This window comes from Vidua chalybeata, chromosome 14 (genome assembly GCF_026979565.1).
Source record: "Vidua chalybeata isolate OUT-0048 chromosome 14, bVidCha1 merged haplotype, whole genome shotgun sequence".
Classification (NCBI taxonomy): domain Eukaryota; kingdom Metazoa; phylum Chordata; class Aves; order Passeriformes; family Viduidae; genus Vidua; species Vidua chalybeata.
Genome location: NC_071543.1, coordinates 3,376,087 through 3,400,986, shown reverse-complemented (window position 1 = coordinate 3,400,986; position 24,900 = coordinate 3,376,087). Strand labels below are relative to the sequence as shown.

At 48.1% G+C, this 24,900-nt stretch overlaps 1 protein-coding gene across 1 annotated transcript in view; it reads left to right on the top strand.

Moving 5' to 3' along the window:
* Positions 1-812: 812 nt before the first annotated feature.
* The window catches only part of LOC128794988 (vascular endothelial growth factor receptor kdr-like), a 124,961-nt gene continuing 100,873 nt past the window's right edge, over positions 813-24,900 (top strand). The window contains exon 1 of the mRNA XM_053955332.1: positions 813-1,517. Coding sequence (XP_053811307.1) covers positions 1,454-1,517 — 64 coding nt within the window. The 5' untranslated portion in view covers positions 813-1,453. The remainder of the gene's footprint in view (positions 1,518-24,900) is intronic.

The following is a 24,900-nucleotide window of genomic DNA, read 5'->3' as shown; positions in this document are numbered from 1 at the left end:
CAGGGTGAAGGAAGAAGAGGAGGGACATCCCCGTGGCTGGAGTGCCCATCCCCTGAAGTGGTGCCTGGCATGGCAAGGGCAAAGGCACAGGGGCGGGCTGGGAGCCTCGATGTGTGGGTGGAGCTGGAGATAATGCCCAGGTGAGAAACCCGTGAGGGATCAGCCGCGTGTTAGAAATAATAGCATTGGGATTTCTGAAGTACCCGATGAAAACCAGGGATTCTCTTCATGCCCCAAGAGCAAGGGAGGCACAGCAGTGGCTGCCACAGCAGGGCAGGGAGGGTGGAGGTGGCATCCCAGCAGGACACGGTGAGCAGCAGAAAGAGCCCAAACTGCTAAATACCGGGTGAGGGGGGCACAGAGAGTGGGTCTTGCAGGACACAGCCTGTTCCTCAGCTGGCGTCCCCTTCCCGGTGTCCCGGAGCCTGAGAGCGCCGGGGCCGGGGGCGATGCCACCTCCATGCCCCTGGGGGGAAGGTGGTGCCACCTGATCCTCCGAACTCCGGCTTTGCAGGGAAGGGCGATGCCGGCAAGCAGCTGGAATTCACTTCTTAGCCCCATCTCAGGCAGCAGCAGCAACAGGAAACCCAGGAGTTCTGTGAAATGACAGGGAGGGAGAGAGAGAGAGAGAGTGAAGTCCCCTCGCCTCGGCTGGTGACGTCTCTCCTTCCTCCTTTTTTTTTTTTTTTTTTTTTTTTCCTGTCCCTATAAAGAATCTCGGGCTCGCATCAAACTTCCCTGCGAAAGCCGAGGCGAGGCGGAGGGGAGGGGGACAGGCAGAGAGCAGAGCCAGGGGCTCCGGTCATGCCCCAGCCCCGCTGCCCGCCCGTTGCCCGCCCCGGGCAGGTGCCCCCGGGCAGGTAGAGCCAGGTGGGCTCCGGGCAGCTCCCCCTGCTCCTGTCCTGCTGGGAGATCTGTCCTTCCTGCCGGTCTTCGCGGCACCTGCGCCTCCCTGGAGAAGCCTATCTCAGAGGAGGCTGTGCGGCTCCGCTACCTTATCCCAAACTCCGCGCTGTGCGAGCAGCCGCGAGCAGCGACTGCGGGAAAGTTTTTGCCAAACTTTTTCTGGTCTTTTTGCTTTGCTTTTTCACCCCTTGAGTGACTCTGCGCCAGCCAGGAGCGCTGGGGAGGCTTCTGAGGCAGGGCAAGGTTCCCCCCGGACACCGCAGGGATTGGAGAATCGGGGGGAAAAAAGGAATAAGGTGATTGCGGCAAGGGGGTGAAGGAAAAAACCAAGAACCTCGGGAAGAAGGGAAGGCAAACACAACCCACAGCCCCAGGATGAAGCAGTGAATGGAAAGCACAATTTAACTGGGATCAACAAGTGGGAACTCCTGCACGCCTCGTCCTTCCCTCCCTCCCCGCTCCGGCTTGCTCAGAGTTCTCGCTGCGAAGGAAAACTTTCTCCAGTGGGCTCGGCTGGCTCGGGACACGCACCAGGACCGGCCCCGGGATGCTGCCCCGGGCCAGCGCCCTCCTGGCCGTCTGTGCCCTCCAGGGGCTGCTGCTGCTGCACGGTAAGAGCCGCCCGTGTCGCCGGGGTGGCAGGGCAGGACAGCCCGCTGTGGCTGCCCCCGGCCCGGCGCCGTGCCGTCCCTCGGGGGGCCTCGGGAGAGCGCTCCGTGATGCTTTCTTGCGCTTTTCCTCACTTTTTGCGCTCCTCCGGCGGCCCGGTGAGGTGTCACCCACCGGAGAGCCCCGGTGCCAGCGGGCAGGTGCCACCGCTCTGTCCCCAAAGCCTCAGGGTTCACACCTCCGTTAAAAGTGATATTTGGAAATAGAGGTGAAAAAACTAAACCTCCTTGAAGGTGTCGCTCATAAAGGTCAGATTTTAATGGGTGTTCCCCCTCGAGGTTTGGCCGCTTGATTAGAAATAGCAACTTGTGAGTGTTTACCAATTTGTGGCTTTTTTTCCCTCGATGTTGGAGGGTTTCTGGTTGTATTTGATCACTTGAGGCAGAGCTGAGGCTTTAAAAGGAGGAGCTGTCTGGGAGCACCTGGGCTATCCTGCTGTCCTGGGGCTCATGCTGGACCTGTGGGCACAGACATCACGGGCATTCTCTCTGATATTCCAGTCCTGATTCTTTGATATTTCAATTTTTGTTCACGTGGTGCTTCTTCACTGCCTTCCCCTCCTCAGCCCAAGTGCCAGGTTAGATCCTCTGCTCTCCAAAACTCATTTTCCTTTGCAGCAAACTCCCTGTCCCCCCAGATTTATTCCCAATTTTTGCTGCTATCAGAAAAGCCAAGAGGCAGGTTAATGAGATTTGGGAGAGCTTTTCCGTCTGCCATATGACTTTTCATTATCTCATTAAGCATGAGGATTTTGCTGGATTACTGAGCTATTCATTCATGACGCTGCAAATTGTGTAAGGGAGATGGGCTCTTGTTTATTGGGGAATTCCTTCTGACAGAAAGGACTTTTTCATTTTTTTGGGTAGTGGATGTATTGCACAGCAAGAGGCTGTTGTTCTTCAGCCCATTATATTTTCATAGTTAAGTGAATAGCTTCTGGAAACACTGTGGAGCATCACTGCCCTTGATTTTCTTGGATTCCTTCAGGGATTTAATGTATTCCTCCTGCAGAAAGGGGCTGATTGGCAGGCACAAACCCCAGGGAATTTCACATCTTCCCCACAGTTACCTGCAGAATAAATAGCTAAGCCTGAGGTTGTGCTCCAAAGGGCTTGTCCAGCTTTTCCAAGAAAAGCTGAAGCAGCAAACCGGGCAGGTGTCAAGGAGCTCCTGCAGCAGGAATCCTCAGGATCTGTGGTGTCCCCAGGGAATCTGTCCTGTGCCAGGCCAGCCAGCAGTACCCACACCTTGGGCTGCACCTGGAGCAGTCCTGGGAGGATTGCTGAGGTGTGCTTCAGCTGGCTGCCAGCTGCAGCAGCAGCCAGCTGCGTGCTTTGGGAGCTCTAACCTCTGCACAGTCTGGAAAAGTTGCCTGAAATCCAGTGTGGATTTCAGAGGCATAAATCACCACAGGATTTGGTGGATCAGAGAGGGATAATAACAAGGGATTGGGAGATGAGAGAAAATGTGGTGTGCCCAAGTGTTCCTGAGGCTCCAGGGTGAAGTGGAGCACAGGGAGAGTTCAGGGGGAAAATCCTGGCTGGAGATGCTGCCTACATTTCAGGGCTGCTCAGGTCCTTACTCACCAGGTTCCTTTCCTAATCATTTTAGCCCAAATAACCTTGGAATTTGGTCCAGATTCCTTTTGGCATCGGTGCCAGGCACAGAGGAGGCCAAGAGAAGGCAAAGTCTGCATCCTGTGACAGAGGGAGGGAGGCAGGAGCATCCTGTGCCTGGAGGTGCAGGCTGCTGAGGGACTGGAGCAGCACTGTGGATGTCAGGAGCTTGGCTCATCTTTAGGAAGAGATAAAACATCAGCACAGCCTCTGGGTGCCCTCCTTGGGCTGGAATCCAGGGGGAGACAGGGCCAGGAGGGCCGAGGATTCGGGATGGCACTGGTGTTACTGAGGAGTTAGCTCCTCACCACCTGGCCCACAGTTCCTCTGCAGCCCCGAGCTCAGTGAAGCTCTGCCCGACCTCCCAAAGCCAGGATTTATCCCTCAGCTGTAGTTAAACCTTCCCGGGATCTCTGTGGCCAAAATTAGGTAGAGCTGTGCTGAGGAGGCTGACTCTGATTCCAATCCAAACAATTCCATCAGCAATGCAGAGAGCAGGAAAGCCCAGCAACTGTGAAAGCTGCTCAGTACCAAGGTATTAACTCCTCAGCCACTTTTCCTTCCAAGTTCATCTCCAGCAATGAAATTGATGAAATTCTGGCCATTACATTTATCCAGGTCTCCTTTGGACAATTCCTGACTGATTTGTTGCTTTCAGCCGGGGGAAGGAAACATACAGGCATCATCCCAGTGATTTCCCACCTTCCTCTAAAATACAGCTCTACATACATCTTTAAATTTCCTCATTTAGTTCCCTGAATATCATTAAATTTCCACTTTCCTTTTGCTCATTGCTTGGCTTCTTCTCAACTCCTCAGAGCACTGCTTGGGGTCTTGCTGCTCAGAAATGACCACTGGTGTGGTAATGATGGTGCAGATGCCAACAGCTGGCACAGGTTTGGGGTATGGAGTGGGATGGTTCATAACCAGCCCTTGCAAAAACAATCTGCAAAAAAATTCTTACACCTGAAATTGTGCCTGGAAAGTTCAGTACTTTTTACCCACTGACATGATCACCAGAAGGTTTTTAACATCTGAGCAGTCCAAGTCACTTTTTGGGTATTGGAATAATCTCAGCCATTTCAGTGATTTAACACTGGAAATTATTAAAGATTGAAGAATAAAAATCAGGTCCTGCCCGATTGCTTTGAAATGAAAGCACGTTCGAAATTGATTTTTTTGTTGTTGCTTAATTTTGCAATGTCTTCTACAAATTGATTATACTGGATGGGCAATGAAGCTTGTTAACACAGAGATTTCAATTAAACCACGGATCAGGGATCAGGAGATAAAGCTTCAGAAGCTCGGATTCCTCCCAGTTTTCCAGCTGGGATGGCCACAGAGTGCAGCAGCATGAGTGTGGCTGTGCCAGGGCAGAGGCACTGAGGGGTTGTTTTCCCAAAAAACGTGTGTCCTAACTGGTGTTATTCCCAAACATTTGCTTTACTGTGGGAAAATGTTATAAAAAGCAGAGGAGCCTTTTTTAGGCTGGTGATATATGAGCCTCCTGCTGAAGCTGCCACATTTGAAACCAACTGGAAATCTCTTTATACCAATTCAGCCATTTAGGGAAAGGAAAAAAATGGAAAGTATTTCTGAATACTCCCTGTACTTCTAAAAACCAGCATTGTACCCAAAAGAACACTGAAAAAACCAACCAGATTTTTTTTGAAGGTTTGTTGAAGGTTTCTGCTGTAAGAACTTGCAGTCTTTAAAGCTTGTACAAAATATTTATCTGTGGGCATTGGTCTGCTCTAAGAGCAAGGGGGTCCATTTGGGTCATTTCTGCCCTTTCACACATTCCCTGGATTGTTCATTTTGTGCCAAATTATTTGTACAAAGTGATAGCTCAATCTGCTGCACTTTGAATTAATATCTCAGATGGGGCTGAATACTTATGTTGGTAATAATATAATGGAATAGTAATAATAATAGAATAGTAAAATAATAGAGAATAGAGAATAGATAATATTATATAATAGATAATATTATATAATAGATATTAGATATATAGATAGATAATAATAGATAATATCATAATAGATAATACATAATATTATATATTATAATCGATAATATATATTATATATTATAGTAGATAAAGTATCATATATATAATATGTTATATATAATATATTATATGCTATTACATCAATTAATAGTAATTAATAATAATAGAATATTCGTGTTGTTAATAAGTTTATGCACACATGCAAAAGGTTTCCAAGCCCCACAGAAGATTCCTCAGGTACAGGCAGGGGAAGGTGATCTGAGCTGTTCTGGAGGTTTGTCTCCCAGATCACCAGTGCAGTTTGGAGGAGGGTGAAAACCTGGTCTGTCCCATATCTGTGGAGGGATGATTCACATCTGGTCCCTCAGAGACCTGTGCAAGGTGTGATGCAGGAAGAGTCACTTGGCCACCAGAAAAAGGAAAGGGGGCACAAAGGAGATGCTCTCAGTTCTTACTGCAGGAGAGTTTTGGGGGCAGCAGCAGCAGCCACCTGCACTTTTTAAAGCTGCACAGGAGATTTCCAGGAGGCAGCGTTGGACTTTCAGAGAGCACGAGGAGCACCCTGAGCTTCAGCCCCTCTGAGCTTCACATGCTCACTTTGGTACTTCCTCTGATCCCTCTTTCCTTTTTCCAAACCAGCCTGATGTCACTGGAATGGGAATTAGGAGTGGGAGTAATTAAGGGATACTAAAGTATCTAAACAACAGCTAGGATTGAAATAAATGTGTCCTGGTAAAAAATAAATGAAATAAATGTGTCCTGGTGCTTTCCTTCAGAAAGCAGCTCTGATGGCTGGCAGGACAGGAGGTCTCTGAGTGCCCATGAGGACATTCCTATCCAACTGTCCTCAGTCACAACCCCAGGACAACTGTCTGCCCAAAAAAAGCTGGATAAAATGTGTGTAACAGATAACTGAGCTCCCCGTTGGGCACTTCTTTAAATTTTTTTATTAAGGCCACAGAGAAAAGTGTAGAAGCTGCCAAAATCCACCAGTCAAGGTTTTTATCTGGAAATGGCATTTAATAGAAGGGCCTGCTTGAGGCTCCCCAGGGAGCAGGACCCCAGGAGCAGAGCTGGCATTCATCAGGAGCAAGGCAGGATCAGCACAAATCGCAGGAACCAAGGTTTCTGCACCAGCTGTGACCTCAGAGGCTCATCCAGGAGCTGCTTCCTTGAGGAGTGGGGAAGGAGGAAGGATCAGGATCAGCCTGATCTCCCGAGGCTGTGATGATGTGTGCCCATTTTGTGGAAATTCCTCCCTGCCTGCCGAGTCTGGCTGTGGGAATGGGAGCAGGGATTGGCACATGGAGGGAGCTGAGCAGCTGCCCTGTGCCACTGCTAACTTCTGTCCCTTACCGAGAGAGGAACACAGCTTTGCTCTCTGATGGACAGGGAGTAAGCTAGGAACTATTTTATGATGGAGAGTGAGTGAGTCCATGGACATCTTCATGAGTCACTCCAATACCCTGTTTCCAAGCCCTTGGATTAGTCTGACTTTGCAACGCATACTTTTTGTCCCCACTACATCCTACATCCCTCTCCTGCTCTCCCCCCCTTTCCTGGATGTCTCCTAAACTCCCCTCAGGGCTCAGGATTCCTTGAATTTTTACATTAGGACAAGCCAAGAGGAATTTCCCAGCCCTTCCACACCAGGGGTCTGCACAGTCTCTCTTCTCTGTCCCAAAATGAATTTTGCTTTTGTAATTCTTTCTGGTGCAGAGATTTCTGAAAAAACCAAAGTGGGACTGCTTGAGACTGCAGCTGAATCTCTCGTTTTCTGCCAGATCTTTGTGTTCCTGCTGCACTGAATTTTTACAAGAAATAATTTTTGCAAGTCCCCCCAGTATCTGGAAAAGCAGGGAGGGGTCACATCTCAAATATGGGGTGCGTGTGACCAGGGTTTTTGTTTTGGCTCTAAAGCAGGAAAGTTTTAGCACTGCGTCTTTGACTGAGCAACAAGGAAAGAACTTCATCTAACCTTGCAAATGATGGAAGTCTGAAAAGTCACTTTTCCTTTGTGCCCTGCAGGGAATGGCAAAAGCACGTGGCCCTCAAATTTCAAAATTCAGCCAAAACCCAAACTGAGGCCCAGAATGTAAAGGAAATATATGGACCAGCCTTCTATTTTCAGATCACTTGCCTTTGTCTTCTTCATTTCCACATAGGTTTCCTTAGATCTTCCTGTGTTTTTCTGAACTGTGGGAACGTGATTGCCAAGGAAGTGGAGAGGGGAGTTTTCAGCCCTGCTGGGATTGTTCTTGATTTGAGGGTCAAGGAAGCCTGACCCTGTCATTACCTGTTCCATTTTTACAAAATCGCCACCAATCTGAACCACCTCAGCCAAAATGTTTGCTTCCTTAGAGCCCACAGCTCAGAAATTGCTCACCTGGAATTCTTCCTCATGGATACACCGGGGTCAGCTTGCAGGAAAAGCACCAACCACCATGGGGCTGCTCTGGCCATTCCCCTACAGCCGTGAGGAAAATGGGATTGCTCACAGGGGTACTCCACACACACATGCAGAAACAGCTGAGCTGTGAGCTGTTCATCCTGTTTGCTCTTCATGCAGAGCTCATTAACTGAAATCAGGGCTGAATAAACTCATTCAGGAGTCAAAGCAATTTCCTCCCAGTGCCCAGAAGCTGCAGTGGGGATGGGAGTGTGGAGCTGCCCAGAATCCCCTCCTCAGCTCCCTCACAGCTACTGAAAAGGGCTCTGTAGCAATAGGGATCATCCTGAAAGCTGCTCCTGAGCCTGCATTTCCCCAGTTTTTGGGCTGAGCAGTGCAAGGGTCAGCATTTCAGACCTTTAATGTGCAGACACCTCCTACAGAGTGTCCCCCAAGAGCTGTAAAATGTGATTTTCCGATTTTCCCCTCTGCTTCTCTGCTCAGTGATCCAGCTGCCAGGAGCAACTCCTGCAGGAGCCATCACACACATCCCCACAGCAGCACTTGGAAGCCCTTGGTGTGGGCAATCCTGCTTCCAGGAGCAGAAAAAGGCTTGGAAGAGCTTGCCCAGAGCCCTTCAGAGCAGGGAGGTGCTGGAAGGAGGGAAGTAAAGCTCTGGGGAGTTTCTGCTGCAAAACTCAAGGTCTCTCTGTCTTTCCTTGAAGAAAAATAAATCCCACCAGGTGCCCCACTGGGTCACTGGGAGGGACATCCCCCTCCCCTTGGGAAGGGTACCCACTGCTGCTTCACTCCTCAGTTAATAATGATTTACAGAGAGAAGGGAAAGGATTTCAGGAGCTTCCACTGCTTTGCTTCCTAACCCAGGAGGAGTATCAGGAGAAAGAATAATGCAGAACACAGGTGTGGAGAGAAATGCTTTTCCCAGCTCTGTTTCTGAGGCAAGATCTCTTTTCCCAACTACTTTCTGAGACAAGACCTCTTTTCCCAGCTCGGTTTCTGAGGCAAGACCTCTTTTCCCAGCTCTTTCTGGATGTGGACAAGGCAAGGCAGTGGTGTCGGCTCTCTCTGCATGACACAGCAGCACTGAGCTCGGCTGCTTGGAAGGGGTTTGTTACAATTAAAGAATGATTCAAGTCAATGTAAACAATGATGTCAACCTGAGGACCTTTAAAACACAATTTAAGCTATTACACACTGTAAAGCAGAGAGAATCAGGTAACCTTTTGGCCTGCCACATTTTTTCTCTGGAAATGGATCTTGTCTGAGTTATTTTCATGTTTACACACTCGGGACAAGCTTTGCCTCTCACTCACACAGGTTTTAAGGCTGTGCTTGGCTGAAGACAATAGCCTGTCTTTGAATTGTCCATTGTATGGCTGAGAACATTTATTTTCTTCTGGCTGTTTACACATTTTGTGATGGAATCTGAGGGGAAAAAAAGGCAGACTGAAAGCTGCTCCCTCACTGCATGTTTTATAAAGGTAGAGATCTTAATGATCTTTCTGGAAAAGTCTTGATTTGCTTCACTGTGAGAAAGCAAAATAACCTGCTTCTTTTCCAGTGGTGAAGGAAAGCCAGAGTGTGCCTGAGCCTGCAGCAACCCCCAGTTGTGTGAGGCAGCACAGGAACCCTTCCTCCTATTCCTCACATTTATTTTGGCTGCACAGATCCTTTTCTGCTCGGTCCTGGAGACTCCCATGCTTTAAACAACTTTCCTTTAGTCTGGGCAGATTTTCTGTTGAGTAAGGACGCAGCAGAAGGGTTTGGCTCAATAGGAATTCCCAGAGTGATGAAGCCCTAAATTCCTGTGTCAGCATGAAGGGAGCAGACTGTGGCAGGAGGACTGCCTGGGGCAGAGCCTGGGAGCTCCCCGCTCTTGGCACATCTCATTTTGAGTTTCTCCCAGCTCATCCCACCTAGTGGGGACTTTTCCAAGGATAATGGCACCGTGGGTCTCTGGGAAAGCAATGCAGGTGTTACCACGAACACACTGATGATTCTGTGAACAGTTTTATTGCTTCATCCCCTGATCCATCAGCAAGGAGATAAACCAAGCCTGCAGAGTGATGCATTTACAGGTTTGGAATGGCTGTGGTGTTCTCACATTTGGAATGTTTTCTCCTGGCTTTCCCAAGCAAACATGAGCTCAGTTCTCTGGGTCAGTTTGAGCAGAAGCAGCCCTGCTCTGATGAGAGAAGTGCAGGGTGAAATCAAAGACCCAGCATGGGACAGTTCCTGGGATGGAGGGACTCCCTGGGAAGGAATTCAGGAAAAGAGGAGACTGCTGAGCAGGGCTTGTCAAAGGTTCCCCCATCTAGCTCCAAACAGTTCCCATCAGAAATTCTGCCATTGCTTACAAGGCTGATTTCTCCTTATTATTCCTATAGGATTGGTCTGATCTGTTTTATCTATTCTGATCTCTTGTATAAATCAGCCATTTTGCCTTTTTAATTGTTGTCTACTTTGTATTTGAAAAGTAATACTCAGACCCACTTGGTGAAATGCCATTATTAATTTAATTTGCTAAGTCATGAAGTCCTGAAGCCTTCTTCTGGTTACTGAGGTTGCTCTCTCTTGAACTTTGTGCATAACTATAGTGGCTATATTGCTATTAAAAATAAACTACCAGCCTTATTTCCTAATGTTCTGTGTGGGTGTCAGAGCTGGTGCACAATATCAGCCAGGGCAGGCTCCCCAAACAGGCACCATGACATCCCACAGGTCTGCAAGCACGGGCTGATGCTCCCTAGAGAAAGGTTTTCTTTCTCCCATCCCAGGAATATGTGCCCAATTTGTTTTAACCTTCTCCAGGACAGAATCTTTGGTTTTCTGGTGGGTTTCTGGCAGAAGTACAAAAGAAGAGGACAGGAGTTTTGTCTGGGTATAAATCTCACTTTTCATTTGCCAGATCTGTCCAGCACTCAGGAGAAAATCAGGGTGGTAGAGATGAAAATTCTGTGCTCAAAGTGAGATTAGTGGAGAAGCTAAAGCTGAGCTGGTTTTGATTTCCATGGAGGATTGCTGGCACAGCTGCTGTTCAAGGCCATTTGCCCTTCCACTATGCAATATCTTTGTACTTTGGAATTAATGTAGGCTTTGAAATACTACCTGCATTTGAGCTCTGGCACTGAGCAGTGCAACTTTGAGCTTCTCCCTCTCTGCCTACCTGTGCCAAGTGTAATCTGTAATCCAGGGTCCAGCACTGCACACTCTGTACAAGGGAAACACCAAAGCCTTTGTCCAGTGGCTCTGGGATTGCTGTTGCAGTTCTGGATGTTTCTGATGGAGTGTAAACTCTTTCATTTTGCATCCCTGGAACAGCAATGATAGATAATATTGATACATCATCCATGCCATCACTGGTGTGGTTCAGGATAACACTTCACCTGAATCAATCACGAGGCTAAAGCCCTGCAGAACCTTTCTTTGGGCTGCTGATTCTTTAATTCCAGGCTGACCAATACATCTGGTGTCACCAGAAGTCTCCTTCAATTTAGAACTAAGCTAACCAGACTTAAAGAGAGAGAGGAGAACCCAGAGCAGCTCAGTTCAGTCATCTTTCCTGTTTTAAATTCTTTTGCTTATCTCAGCTCTGGCCTTGCCATCTGCTGGTAGTGAAAGCAGAGTAGTGACACTTGGGTGTGGTGGGATGTAAGGAGAGTATCTCAAACTCTGATCTTCTGCACTGGAGATGATAAAGGAATTCTCAGGATAAAGGAACTGAGAGGAATTCTCAGCATCCACAGGGCAAAGGTCTCCCTCGTGCTCTTCAGTTTAATGGTTGGTGTCCTATAGGGTGCATTGTACTGCCAGCCTTTGAAAGGCTGCCTTGTTGTTTTGGTTCCATATTGTTCTGAGTTAAATGGTAGGAAAAGAGAAATTGCTGCCACCACAACATTCCCTTATAGGTCTATTCATTATTGATCCCCAGAGGAAGTGGAGAGTTCCCCTGGACAATGGACAGATATACAAACGAGCATACATTAACTTTCTGTGCTTGTACAGCTCATTTGGGCTGCATTTCCTCTGCATTCTCAGGAGCACAAATTCAGGCATCAATTGGTTTGATGTCTTCCTCTGCCTTGAACTGCTGCCTCATCAGACATTCTGGGTGACAGGCAGCCCCTCTGAACCACAGAACCACAGAACCACAGAACCACAGAATCACAGAATCAATCACAGAACCACAGAGTCACAGAACTGCAGAATCACAGAATCAATCACAGAACTGCAGAATCACAGAACTGCAGAATCACTGCAGAATCACAGAATTGCAGAATCACAGTGTCACAGAACTACAGAATCACAGAATCAATGACAGAATTACAGAACCACAGAACCACAGAGTCACAGAACTGCAGAATCACAGAAAAACAGAACCATAGAATTACAGTCACAGAATCACAGAACCACAGAATCAGAGAACCACAGAATATCCTGGGTTGGAAGGGACTCACAGGGATCATCCAGTCCATCTCCTGTCCCTGCACAGGACACCCCACCAATCCCAGCCTGTGCCTGACAGCTTTGTCCAAACACTTCTTGAAGAGAAGAGGTAGAGGCCTGATGTAGAAATGCTTTGGGCAGATGTGATGGAGCACTGAGGGATGCTCTGGACTAGGAGCACTGGGAACAGAGGGACCAGGCCAGGTCTGTGGGGTTTGGCTCTGCTGGCCTGGGGCTGTGCTCCAAAGCAGCAGGGAGCTCAGGTGAGGCTGAAGTGACTCAGCTGTGTCCCTGCCCTTTGACAAACACCCCAGGGGCAGCACTGACCCCAGTTCAGGGGCTGCAGCAGGGTGGCATAGAGGAACACCCAGAATCTCTGGAAGGAAAAGGCTGGGGTGATTCCAGCCCTGCTCCTGCTCTGATCAGTGTGGGTGCTTTGCTCAGCCCCTGCACTGAAGTTTGCAGGTGCCCCCTCAGTCTGCAGTGCATTTTGGCTTTGCATTCCTCCCTGCACCACAGGTTTTTCCTGCCTTTGTGCCTCTGCTCTTCTGGAAGTCAGGGAGGTTGGTCCTTCCCTTCCTCCCTGGAGGGATGGAGCAATCAATGTTTGGAGGAGAAAAAGCAGCTCAGGAGCTGCAAGAGATTTGCTTCATCTTTCACTCCCACCACCAGAAAAAAACCCACGTGGAACTGCAAGGACAGGGAGGCATTTCAGGTTGTGAGGAACAGGACTGGGGACTGTGCTGGGCTTGGCCTGAGCTGGCAGAAATCCCTGGCAGGGATGCTCAGGGCTTGCAAGGCTGCATTTTTTTTCTGGAATTTCTCCTACTGTGGTACCTCCCTCAGCCTCCTGAATGGTGAAATATCCATGGCATCCACACCCACACCTGCACTGATGCAGAGGCTCTCCAACTGCAACCACATCCCAAGAAGCCTCTTGGTTTTCATTCTTCTGGCACGGAGGAATTTGCAAAGCTGATTTCCAGCCCTGACCTGATGGATTCCCCCACTGAGAGGCTCTTACAGTGAGACGATTGCAGGCTGAGGGCTTGTTCTCATCTCCCCCATACTGGAGGTGCCTCTTGGAGAGCTGCTTAATGAGCCTGGAGTGCCACATGGGCTTGTCAGGAGCTCAGGGGGAGTTTCCCCTCCTCCTTGCAGCCCTCAAACAGCCCCTTGCTGCTTTCAGCAGTAGAAATAAGGTGATTACAGGCATCAGACTGCTCAAGGGAGTATTGGGTTACTGGAGTTGAGAATCCAAAGGAGAAATCTCCCTTCTAGGACCTCACTTGTTCTGGAATCTGCACACTTTCGGGGAGAAGCAGAAAACCGCAGCTAAGCAGCATCCAGCCAGGGCTCAAAACCCAGCCTGAGTTCCTCCTTGCCTCTTACAATCTGTTATTTTATTAGTATTAGTATTAGTATTAGTATTAGTATTAGTATTACTGCCATTTTGACACTGTCCTCTCTCAGCCATGGATATTTCCCTGCAAAAGCTGCACCTACCCAAACAGCTAAGCCTAGAGCTAAGGCTTGAGTACCTTAAGTACCAGCTCATTTTTAGGCCCAGCCCCTTGGATTTGCACCCTCAGAGGGTGGGCACAGCCATGCAGAAAACAAAAGATGAATAACACACAAACAAGACACCCATTTACAGATCCTCTCAAAGCTCAGTATCAAAGTTTTTGTGTTTATATTAATGTCTGTTAATATTTTGTTGTGAGGAAGGGTGGGAAGAAAGAAAAAAAAAGAGACACTGTCCCTCCTTGGAAAGTGCTTTGTTTTTCCCAAGCAGACCTTTAAGTATTTACTTTAAGAACACATTTCTGTGCCCAGTAGGTCTGAAAATTCTTGGGAGGACAGGACAAAGGGAGGCCAGGAGGGGTCAGTGCTGGAGCGGGGCTCTGTGGAGGGTCAGGACTGGGATTATGGGCAGGCTAGGGATGGATGGGTTTATCCGTGATGGTTGTCAGGAACTCCTCACCCATCCTGTAACAAAGTTTGTGAAACCAGCCCAGCAAAGCTCCTTCAGCCACTGCTTTGCTTATACGTGACCAATATTCTGTCTCTTTTCTCTTTCCATGTGAAAATGATCAAACTAATGGAGAGTCACAAAGTTGATCTGTGCATCCATTGATAGAATTGCAACTGCTTCATCTCCTAACAAGCAATTTCTCTCACTGAAAAGGGAGCACCAAAAATGAGTGTTCACTGGAATATGCCACCCTGGCCTTTTCATGAAGATGAAAATACATAGGAAAAGCAAAATTCCTGGGCATTATCAGCTTCCATGGCTGTTATTCTCTTTGTCACTGGGGCAATCCATGTGCTGGGTGGGCTGCAGTGCTGAGGGACAGTATCTTTGTGCTCAGGAGCAGCATATTCCCAAGCATGTTGTCTTTGGCATGGCCAGTATTTTATCTTCCAGAGCCAATGTTAATGAAAAATTCCTGAAAAATTCCGCATTTCAACACAGCAACACTCTGCTGGGAATAACAATCTCTCGTGACCTGGTTCAAAAGCAGATATCGGGCAGGATACAAAACAGGGAGGTGTTTCTGACCCCCCTGCCTCGAATTTGGGGATTTTGGGCTGAGTTTGTGGTGCTTGCCTGCATTAAGGAGTGATCTCAGCACTGTCAGGTTGTGAGCTCCCTGTGGGATGTGCACCCAAAATCAGGATTGTGCTGTCACAGCCACGGGGCTGGTGATGCTGAGAACTCCTTGTGTGGCACAGCAGTCCCAGCTCTTCAAAACACAGTGGATTTATGGCAATTTGTAGAGAAATATCTGCACAGGAGGGGTGACTCCTTCTGGGACAGCGCTGGCATTGTCCCTGCTGGGGTCCCTTTGACACAGGGCAGGAAAATCTGTGATCCATCCCAGCAAACATCAGCCTGGATGGTTTGTCACACATGGCTTCATCTCCTCGTTGCAGACTGGAACACCAAGGTCAGGCAAATAAGGCTGGGGAAAAAAAGCCCAAGTTCTGAGTAAAGCGGCCTTAAATCACTGCCACAACTGCAAGATGACAGAACAGGGAAGTGGAAGGGACCAATTCACCTTGATTTACATGAATTGGGTTCTCAAAGGTGGATTAGGATTTCTGAGCCAGCCTATCCTCCCTGCCCTGGCAAAGCTCCTTGGCCAGGTGGGCAGGACAGGCCAGCTAGGGCTGTGGGACTGGGGACATCCCAACACAGCACTGAGGGCCCTGCTCAGGACACCCTGCAGCAAAGCCCAGGGGCCTGCTGGGTCTGTTCAGGGAGTGTGGGTCACTCAAGAAGTGGAGAAAGGAATTAGTGAGCTTGTCCAAAAGCAAGTAAAACCCCATGGATCTGGCCTCTCCATGCCCTGCCTGACCATGGGTCCTTTCTGCTCCATGCACACTTTGTGCCCCACAGCACAGAGGGCAAAGGAAAATCAAGACTTACAACTGCCAGGCTTCCAAATGCAGCGTGTTCCACAGCATCTCCCCCTGCCAGGAGGCTGAGGAGCAGCGGGATTATCCCCTGCAGGCAGGGTGGGTGGTGGTGTTTGCTATGCCTGCCTGGTGCCCCGGGGACAGGCACTGGCAGCACACAGATAAGAGCAGCTGTAATTCCTGCTGTGCTCCAGCACACAGACACATCCCTGGGTGAACGCTCAGCTCTCAGCCCCTGCAAGGTCCCCTCTTGCCAAAATCCCCCTCCTCGGGAGATTTGTTTCAGTGGCAGCGGCTCAGTGAGAGCACAGGACATTCCTCCTGTGCAGAAAACATCTGTGCCTGCTCCAAGCTGCTGCCTGCACTTCAGCTGGGAAGGATGCTGAGGGAGGGACAGGTTCTTGCTAATCACAGACTTGCCCAAATATTTATCTCTGCTAAAACCAGTTTAGCTGCTGGATGCAGCCCAAGGTTGGTTCTGATGGGAGATATCAAACACAATGCACATGAATCAGGGACGGCACATCTGGCACTGCCTGTGTGCTGGAGGAATATTAATAAAGAGCCAGCAAGCTCCAGATGCTAAGTTATTTGTCCTGCAACAAGGCTGCAGCTTCCTACCATCACCAGCAGTGCCAGGAGGGTGCCAGGGATCACCTGGGGCTGCTCTGTGGTCCCCGTTGGCACTTGCACTCCTTTTTGCACGAGGGGCTCCACACTGAAGGATCACCATTTCTTTGAGAAGGATTGAAAAGAGTGGTGGGGCAAAGCAGGGCAGAGCTGCCATTATTGAGAACATTTCTCTGATATTTTATTTCTGGAAGTATCTGATGCAAATGTTCTTTTTCCTGGAAAGATTCCTCCCCTTGCCTGCTTCCCCCGCCTCCCTCAGAACGCTGGTGCCAATATTTCTGCTGCAACTTCCTTGCTCTCAGGGGCTTCCTGCTGGAGATTTCCCTCCCCTCTGGCCTGGAGCTGGTGGTCCTTCCTTCTGTGGAAGGAGGGAATGGCCCCAGCAGTGCCTGGGATGCTGGCAGGTATCCCTGAGGGATTGCAGCTGGTCCTGCCAGCACAGAGGTGCTCTGGAGGATGGCTCAGCCATTCCTGGGAGTCTCTGATCCTCTTTTCCAAAGCGTGAGCCTGGCAGGTGCAGGGAATGGCTGGATCCATGTGCAGGGAAACATTTCAGCACGTGCTGCATCCCACTCCTTCCCATCCTCTCAGCCAAGGGAGCCCTGCCCCAAGATTGTGTCCAGCAGCACCTCTCACTCCATCCCTCTGCTAAATGGATAAGCACAACCTTCAGCTGAGCAGAGTTTGGCATGAAGGCATGGACAGAAACTTTGGAGCTAAGGCTACAAATCTGCCATGCTCAAAGGGTCATTTTGATCACTTCAGAAAATATCATCTTGCAGAGAGCAGCCCTGGAGAGAGGCTTATCACTTTAACTTCCCTGATTAGCCCGGGACACCAATTTTAGGCACTGTAAAAACAGTGGAGGTCAAATTTACTATGGATGGCAAGGACCAGTGACTCAATTTTCCTTATTCTTTATAGTCACTTTTCACCTTGAAGAACAAAAGGTCCCAAAGTCAGAGAACGTTTGTTCTTGAGTCTTGCCAAAGCCTTTTTTTTTAAATAAACCATCATTAAAATCTGGGCCCTTTGCCTTGACAAAAGAAAAGAATATATTTGTGTACACTTAAGTGACAGGAAAGAGCCTGTGAGGCAGGCCTGGTCACAGATAAAGGAATTCCGGACATTATTCCTTGTGCTCCAAGGGGTTGTGACAGGGGATTTCCTCTCCAAGTGGTAAATAGCCCTGCAGTTGTACAGCAGGGTGGGGCCACTCTGCTTTCTTTAAAACCAGGAGAGATGAAAGCACTTTGGGAGAAGAAAGAGGGGCTGGGTGAATGTGCACAATGAATCCCTGGGAATGCCTGGGGGGGGAATCCACCTGCTCCAAGCTTTGCCCCCAAAAACTTCCCAGGGGTTTGAGGTGCTGCCAGCTGGGCTGTGCTTTGGGAAGAACAGCTCATGACACAGCAAAATCGATTTAACTCCAAGGAGTGGCCCCAAATCTCAACACCTGGCGTGTTCTCCCTGGATCTGTGGGAGATAGGTAGAATATATGGGGAAATGGGTTTGGTTTGGGCTGACTCTGGATCCTCCCTGCCTTCTCTGAAAGCTCCAAGTGCACACTGTGGGACACTGAGTGCCTGTCCTGGGCTGGCATGGGATCAGAGAGGGCAGTGAGGGTGGGATCCCACAGCTGTGAGCTCCTCAAGGAGCCTCACCGGAATTTGAAACCAAATGAGGCAGTCAGGATTCTGTAACTGAAGGTACCTTTCTGTCTTGTGCTGAGTCATGCCCAGGAGTGGGACGAGTGTTTTTGTAAGAAAACAGAAGAGCTGAAGCTGCACATTTTATCCTGTTCTCATTTTAAATTGAAAAAATTTCAACTTTGGATTATCCTTTGCATGGAGGGCTCACCAAAGTGCCCTGAGTTAGGTGAAGACAGAGGGAGAGGAACATCACTCCCTTGGTGAGGGAGACAAGAACATCAAGCTGATTTTATATTTGGATTTCCTTTCCTCCCTATTCCTGTGGCTGTCCTGGAGGGTCAGCAGAGCCTGCAGATCCCAAACCTCCCAGCTACAGCCAGGCTTAATGAGAAAGGGAAAGATTTGCACATTACAGCTCTCCAAATCCTCAGGATTCAGGTCTTCAACAATAAACATTCATTTAGGGAATGAGCAGTGGAACAGATAAATTAGCATTTTGCAGGAGTTTGCAAATGGCAGGTTCCTACATGAGCTTTTCATTGCCTTCTGCTTCAGTGTAGATATCTGAATTCTTTTCCCTTTCAACTACAATGGGACCTCGTGTCAGGACAGGGAGGCACATGATCAGACTGGAGAATCCCACCTGGAACATGGGAATGTCAATGAGCTCGAACTGCTGCTTCCAGCTCAAGATCCAGTTTGGATGTGCTGTGAGGATTTGGTTCCACTGGTGAATAAAACCCCAGGGGAGGGCTGGAGAGGTTGAGATTGTGGCTGTGTTCTGCCCCCACTGCATCTCACTGGCTTAAGAGATTGTGTCAAGGGGGTTGAAGTCCCTACAGAACACAAGGAGGGCTCTAATCAAGTTCAGAACTGGAGAATTCCAAGGAAAAATGCCAAATTTTCCTTCTTTCCTTGTGCTTCCTTACCAACCACCCACGTTTTTCTGGAAACTGGGGAAAAGACAAAGTTGCCCTGTTGGCTGCAGGAATAAAATACCACCACTAAAATTCCTCTATGGCTGCTCTGAGGAACAACAAAGACAACGAGAGATGAATCACGCAGAGAATTACTCATTTCCAAACAGTAAACAGGTCATGCTCAGCATTGTTAACTCAGGGGTGTCACTGCTGTGGGAGTCTGAGAAAATCTGTCCTTGCTCAGGAGTGAAATGATGGGAATCAGGCTGGAATTGCACCCAAATATTGGCATTTCTGCCATGAGGTATGGGGCACTCACACTTCAGGATCACTACAAATTCCTGCTCTTCTGATATACTGGTACAATCCCTTAAATCTCATCAGATAAACTGTATTTGATGGCCAAAGGCCAAACAAACAACACTGAAAAATGAACAAAAAGAACACTTTTTAGAAAGATTTATAAAAAGCTAAACAGGTCCAATACTGAGGTTAGGGACTTGTAGTTTTAGAATAGCTCAACTGCTAAATTTGTAAGTTAAGCAGTTAATTTGTAAATTAATTTGTAAATTAAGAATACAAAAAGTGATCTGCTGTCCTTCCTCCCGTGGTGATGTGAGCACAGGAGATTTTGTGTTTCATCACAGGGAAAATTGTTCTTTAACTTCAGTGCCATTGTAGGGGAAACATCCCTTAATTTCAGTGCCACCACAGAGCAAACTGTCCCTTAATTTCAGTGCCTTGCAGGGGAAAGTGTCCCTTAATTTCAGAGCCATTGTGAGGGAAACTTCCCTTAATTTCAGAGCCACTGCCCCATGTCAGGATCTCTTCCTGCTGCCTCTGCCTGGCCTCAGAGGGCTCTTCCCACTGCACAGATGTTCATGTCAGCACAGCAGCTCCTGTGAACAAGCTTTGCAGGATTGGGGCTTGATCTGCAGCTCTTTTTACTCTCCAGAAGTGTTTTTCTCCTCCCAAAGCTGCTTCCATGCTTTGACCTTGCTCTAGAGCCCAAAAGAAATGCCTCACAATTTTCCTGAAGGCTCTCTTTATTCTGATGGCTCCTGTTTGAACCACTGCTATGCAGTTAATGCTGCACAGTCCTTTCTACACTGAGACCTTCCAGCCAAGGGTTTTACAATTTGGCAGCTGATATTTCAGCCTGAAAATTCATCCCTGTTTTTTTACTCTCCCCCAAGAACCTGTTTTCAATTGATATAAACATTTTGATAGCTTAAGAGTGCAACAAAATGCACTCTTTCCAGCTGGATCCCAAGAGCTGTTCCTTTCACTCCAAGTGCTGCTTGTTGTTGGCTGTGCCAGTGACTGGGCTTGGCTTGGCCTAGCCATGCAGATCCAGGCACCTCTGTAACCTCCTGGCACATCCAGGGAAAATTCAAACTCATTTTTATGTGCTTTTCTAGCAATTCTTTCTGCCTGCAGTGAGTGTTCTTCCCCCTCCTGCCCTGCCATACCTCACAAATACCCCTGTGCTCAGTAAGGGGCAGCAGGAACCTGTTGGTTTCTTTCAGCACATGCAGAAATCCCTCAGAGACACAGTTCACCTCTGTCAGGCCAAAATTCATGTGCAGCACCGAAAGTTTTAGTGATTAAACAAGACAAGAGGGAGCAGAACTCTGAAAGAGGAACCCTCGCAAAGGCTGGCTCTAACTTGATAAGCTGTTTGTTTATTCTGCAGGGTCTCATATCTGGATTTCATTTCTGGGATTAGTTCTCTGAATTCTTAGAGCAGCAAATCAAGGCTGTACGTGTGGAATCGGGATGGAAGGAACCTTTTTAATTTAATTGCTTGCATGGATTTGCATTATTCTTTCATCTCCCACCTTGGTGCTTTTCTCCTCCTGAATTCAAATTTTTCTTTCTTAGTGACATCCAGTTTTCATTTTGCTTTCATTTGGTGCTCACTGAACTTTAATCATTCTCTTTTTTCTTAGTCGTTTCCATATAGTTCTGTATTCCTTGCCAGGGCTTTGGATCCTCTGCAAGAGACAGGCAGGAGAGAGCTCCAAACCCTCCTCATTTAATTACTTTTAGAGTCATATTTGTTGATTTTGTTAACTACCCAGCACCCAAACGAATTTTACTGTTTAAAAGGCAACTGCACATTTTGTCTGTCTATAGGAACTGCAAGAAACTTTTGGGATGAAGAGGTGAGACTTTTAGGAAAAGCAAACAGTGGCGTGGTTGTTTCTGCTCTGAAATCAATATTAAAAACAGAACCAGTTTGGGGTTTCATAAGAAAAAAAGCACTTTTCATTAGGAAATTACTCTGTGGCAAAATCCTGCATGGAAAGTGGCTGGATTAGAAAGAGTTTTCCAGGAAAGCTTCTCCAGCCAGGATGGTGTTTCCGGTCCCATCCCAATGATGCCATGACCTTGTTTTGGGATGGAAGTGTAGGATGCTGGAGACACCACGTTCCTTGGTGGAATCTGGGCTCTGGATCGGTCTCTCACTACCGGGGGCTGCCCTAAATATCCGGCTATTTTTAGACAAGTCTTTTTCTGTTGCTGCTTTCCATAATAAGAAAAACCTTTGAAGGATTTGTGTTTTTATCCCTATGCACAAGAGGAATTAAAATAAATAAATAGGCCTTAAATATTTAGACATGAAGAGAGAAGAATTTCCTGCCCAGCTTTGGCCGAGCGGCGTAGGTGGCTTTAATGTGACCCGGGGCTGCTCCCAGTACCTGGCAGTGTTTGCTTTTCTTGGAAGCAGCTGCAGTAAAGCACCTTTAAAATCAGAATCCCACAAAGCAAATCTGCTGTTTCCAGGTCACTGTGCAACCCCCTTCCCTGGGCCACAGTTTTTCCAGATGAGGAACTGATGTGCTGCAACTCAATTAACCTGATAGAGAGGGAATGGCTCCAGGCACAGCAGAGGAGCCCTGGGCACCCCCAAATCCACCCAAAAGGCAGGATCTGGCGCTAAAAACACAGCCTGGCTGTGGGCATCACACCTGGACTATCATCCACCCGCTTGCCCTTCTCTGGGCTGCTCCCAGACACCAAAAACTGCTTTAGCTCCAAACCTTTGTGGGTCAAGTGAGCTCATGTGGGAACCTGTAGGGGACAGGAGAAGGGATTTTTGTCAACAGGCAGCCATGCTATGCAGACTTGATAAATATGTGCAGGGCTAATTCGAAGCAGATTCCTGCTTTGCCACAAGCAGAATTCCTCCAAAGCCTGCCATCAAAAACATTATGTCACAGCTGTGGAGAAGCCTCACAAACAGGGGAGAAGTTGGGGTCACGTCAGGGTAAGAGTGCGGTGGAGGCTGAGGAAGTGATTGAAGCCCTGCTCCACGGCCTGATGGAGTTTGTCATTAAGAAGGATTTCACCAAATGATTTGCAGCCAGTTCCCTGGGCCCGATTGGTACTTTCCAGCTTAATGCAAACCAGTGAGGAAACCAGACCTAGTTAGGCCAAGCTGGCCAGGGAGGCTGCAGGCACAGGGTAACAAAACCTCGCCCGGGGCTGTGGAAATTTAACTGAAACCGGGCCTGGTTTTAAGGAGATGGTTAGGTTCCCTCTCCCCATCTCAGCAAACAGCTTTTATCTTGTCTCCCAAAATAGCAACCTGCTATCCTTCAAAACAAACCAGAAAAAAAGGGAAAACCTCCTGAGACAGGCACACAAAGCCGACAGAAGTGGAACACGGAGCTGATCGAAAACAGATTCCGGCGCCAAGTCCAAAGTCAGCTTCAGCCCATTGCTTCTTAATGGGTAGAGCTCAGAAACTAAGAAAACAAAGTAATTACCCACCGAGCAGATTTTACTGACACTGAGCATTCACATGTTCCTGACACATCCAACCCCTGTATTTGTTCAAATCCATCGCTGTTTAGTGTGGCACATCAATTGACTTGACCTCAGGAGGCTCTGGCTCATTTGCTTCTGGATTTATAGCTCAATGAGAAATGGTCCAACAATGCTAACAAGGGTGGGCTTTTGTTCTGCTTCACCCTGCCCATCCACCTTCCCTGCTCTGATTTCAGCTCCATGCCTCTCGTGGCCTTCCCCTGGCCTGCTCCTTCTGCAGGTCAGTGATTCATCACACAGGAGGACACAGATGTTCTTTACAAATAAGCCTTTCCATGCAGCCCATTTTTTTTCTTAGAAAAGAGGGCTGGGAATGAGGAAAGAGATGTAGAGGAGGAATAAAGGCCAGAGAATGGGGATTGCCCGGGTTCCACCAGGGTTTGTGTGGTGCTGCCTATGGGACACAGCAGCATCTCCAGGGAGCAGAGATCACTGCTGGACTCACACCAGCAAGGCTCCAAGCAGGAAACCTCGGGGAATGTGGCCTGAGGAAAGCTGGGATCTCTCTGAGCAGCTTTCCCATAATTATTTGGTGTTCCCTGGGCAGTCATGTTCCTTGATGGCAAGTTGGGTTTAGCCCTGGAGCACGGTCAGAGGTTGCTTTGCAATCCACCCTCTTGTCATTCAGCAGAACCTCACCCAAATTCTTCTGTCAGCTCTTGCCTTTCTTGGAAAACATCCCCAGTCCTCTCTGAAGTCTGCTCTGGGGACACTTCTGAGTCCAGAGCTGAGATATCTACTCTGCCTCTGAGGGAGCACCAAAGAAGTTTGGAAAGGGAAGGGTCCTGTACGTCAAGGCAGGCCCTGCTTGGCCACTCAGCAGGACATCAGAGAATTCCCAAATGTGGCAGCTGGAGCTTTCAGAGATTGTTCCATGTGGGGCACCAGCAAATGTTTCCTGAAGGACATCTCCCAGCACTTTATCTCCTCTAAGTATTCCCAAAGATAGGGCTGGCAGCTCTGCTTCCTTTGGGAGCTGAATTACACAGGCTGATGGAACAACCTTGGGAAGGTTTTCTTTCCTCTCCCCAGACTCTTGCCAACAGAAGGAACAGATAAATGATTGCCCATGATTCCAGCCTCTCCTGATAACCACTCCCCTTTCTAACAGTTTTGTTATGGCAGCACCTAAAGGCCCACTTATGAGCCATTCCTGACAATTCCCGTCCATTGGGCTTAGATTTTATTTTTCCAGATCTTATAAATCTCATTCTGTACAGAGTTTGAGGATAGGTAGTATCACGGGTTTCCAACACTCTCATGTGCAAGTGCATGATGGAACAAGAAGAAATTTGGGAATCACGGTTTTAGTCTGCAGATGGTGGAGGAGGGACGTGAGTGAGCATCCTTCTGATCTGGTACGTCCAGGCAGAGGCTGAGTGCTAGCAAAAAAGACTGAAAAATGCTTTCAAAGAAACACACATTTTGCTAAATCACAGTGTCAGGGATTTTGTAATTTCTCTCTCCTTCTCTGGCCATTTTAATGTCTCTCCAGGGGATCCATGTTACAGTTTTCCAAAGCCTTGGTCTTAGGATGAATTACCATCATATTTTATTATCAAAGGAGAAGCTGACACACAGGACAATGATTTAGTTGACTAAATCTTGACTGGGTATTTGGAAATACTGTTTCATTTGATACTATTGCCTTGTGTTTCATGGAAAATTGCTCTGGAAATGAATGTCCTAAGAACTGAAATAGCCAGGCTAGGTGAAGTTCAAAGTTAGCACCCCTCAAGTGGGACTTCATTTGGAGTTCATGCTGGGCAGTGCTTTAATTTGTGTGCTGTGGCCCAGTGAAATTTCATTTACCAACCTCTTTAACCTGAGAAAAGTTCATTTGCATCTGTTTGCTGTGAATTTATAGGAGCATTACTTTTCAACCCCAAAGCTGCGGTTCTCAACCAAGTCTGACTGCCCTAAATTACTGCTGGAAGTTGTGAACTGATTAAAGATGTCAGGGACTAGGTCAGCTCTCTACAACCAGGGCAGATTTTCCACACGTGGGAAACCAACCGTTGTATTGAACTCTGGCAAAAAAATCAGTTCCCCACTGACAGCAGCCTGCATGGAAACCTCAGGGAAATCCCTCCTTAACATTTTCTGGTGCCAGTTTCAATCCTGACCTCTGCTGGCAGCCCAGCTCATTTAGGAGCTGATGCCTGCCTGGGTTATTCCATTGCCCCTAAACACTGAAATAAGGCAGTTTCTTATCTACAGAGAGATAAAACCTGCATCAAATCTCTCTGTGTCCCACCTGCAGTTCATCACTCCTGGTGCACCGTGTCCTTTCTTTGGGAAGTGCCACCACAGTGAAAGAACCACCGCAGACATTTCCAGTCTGCCAATACCTGGGCAGTGATGTGATTAATAAGGA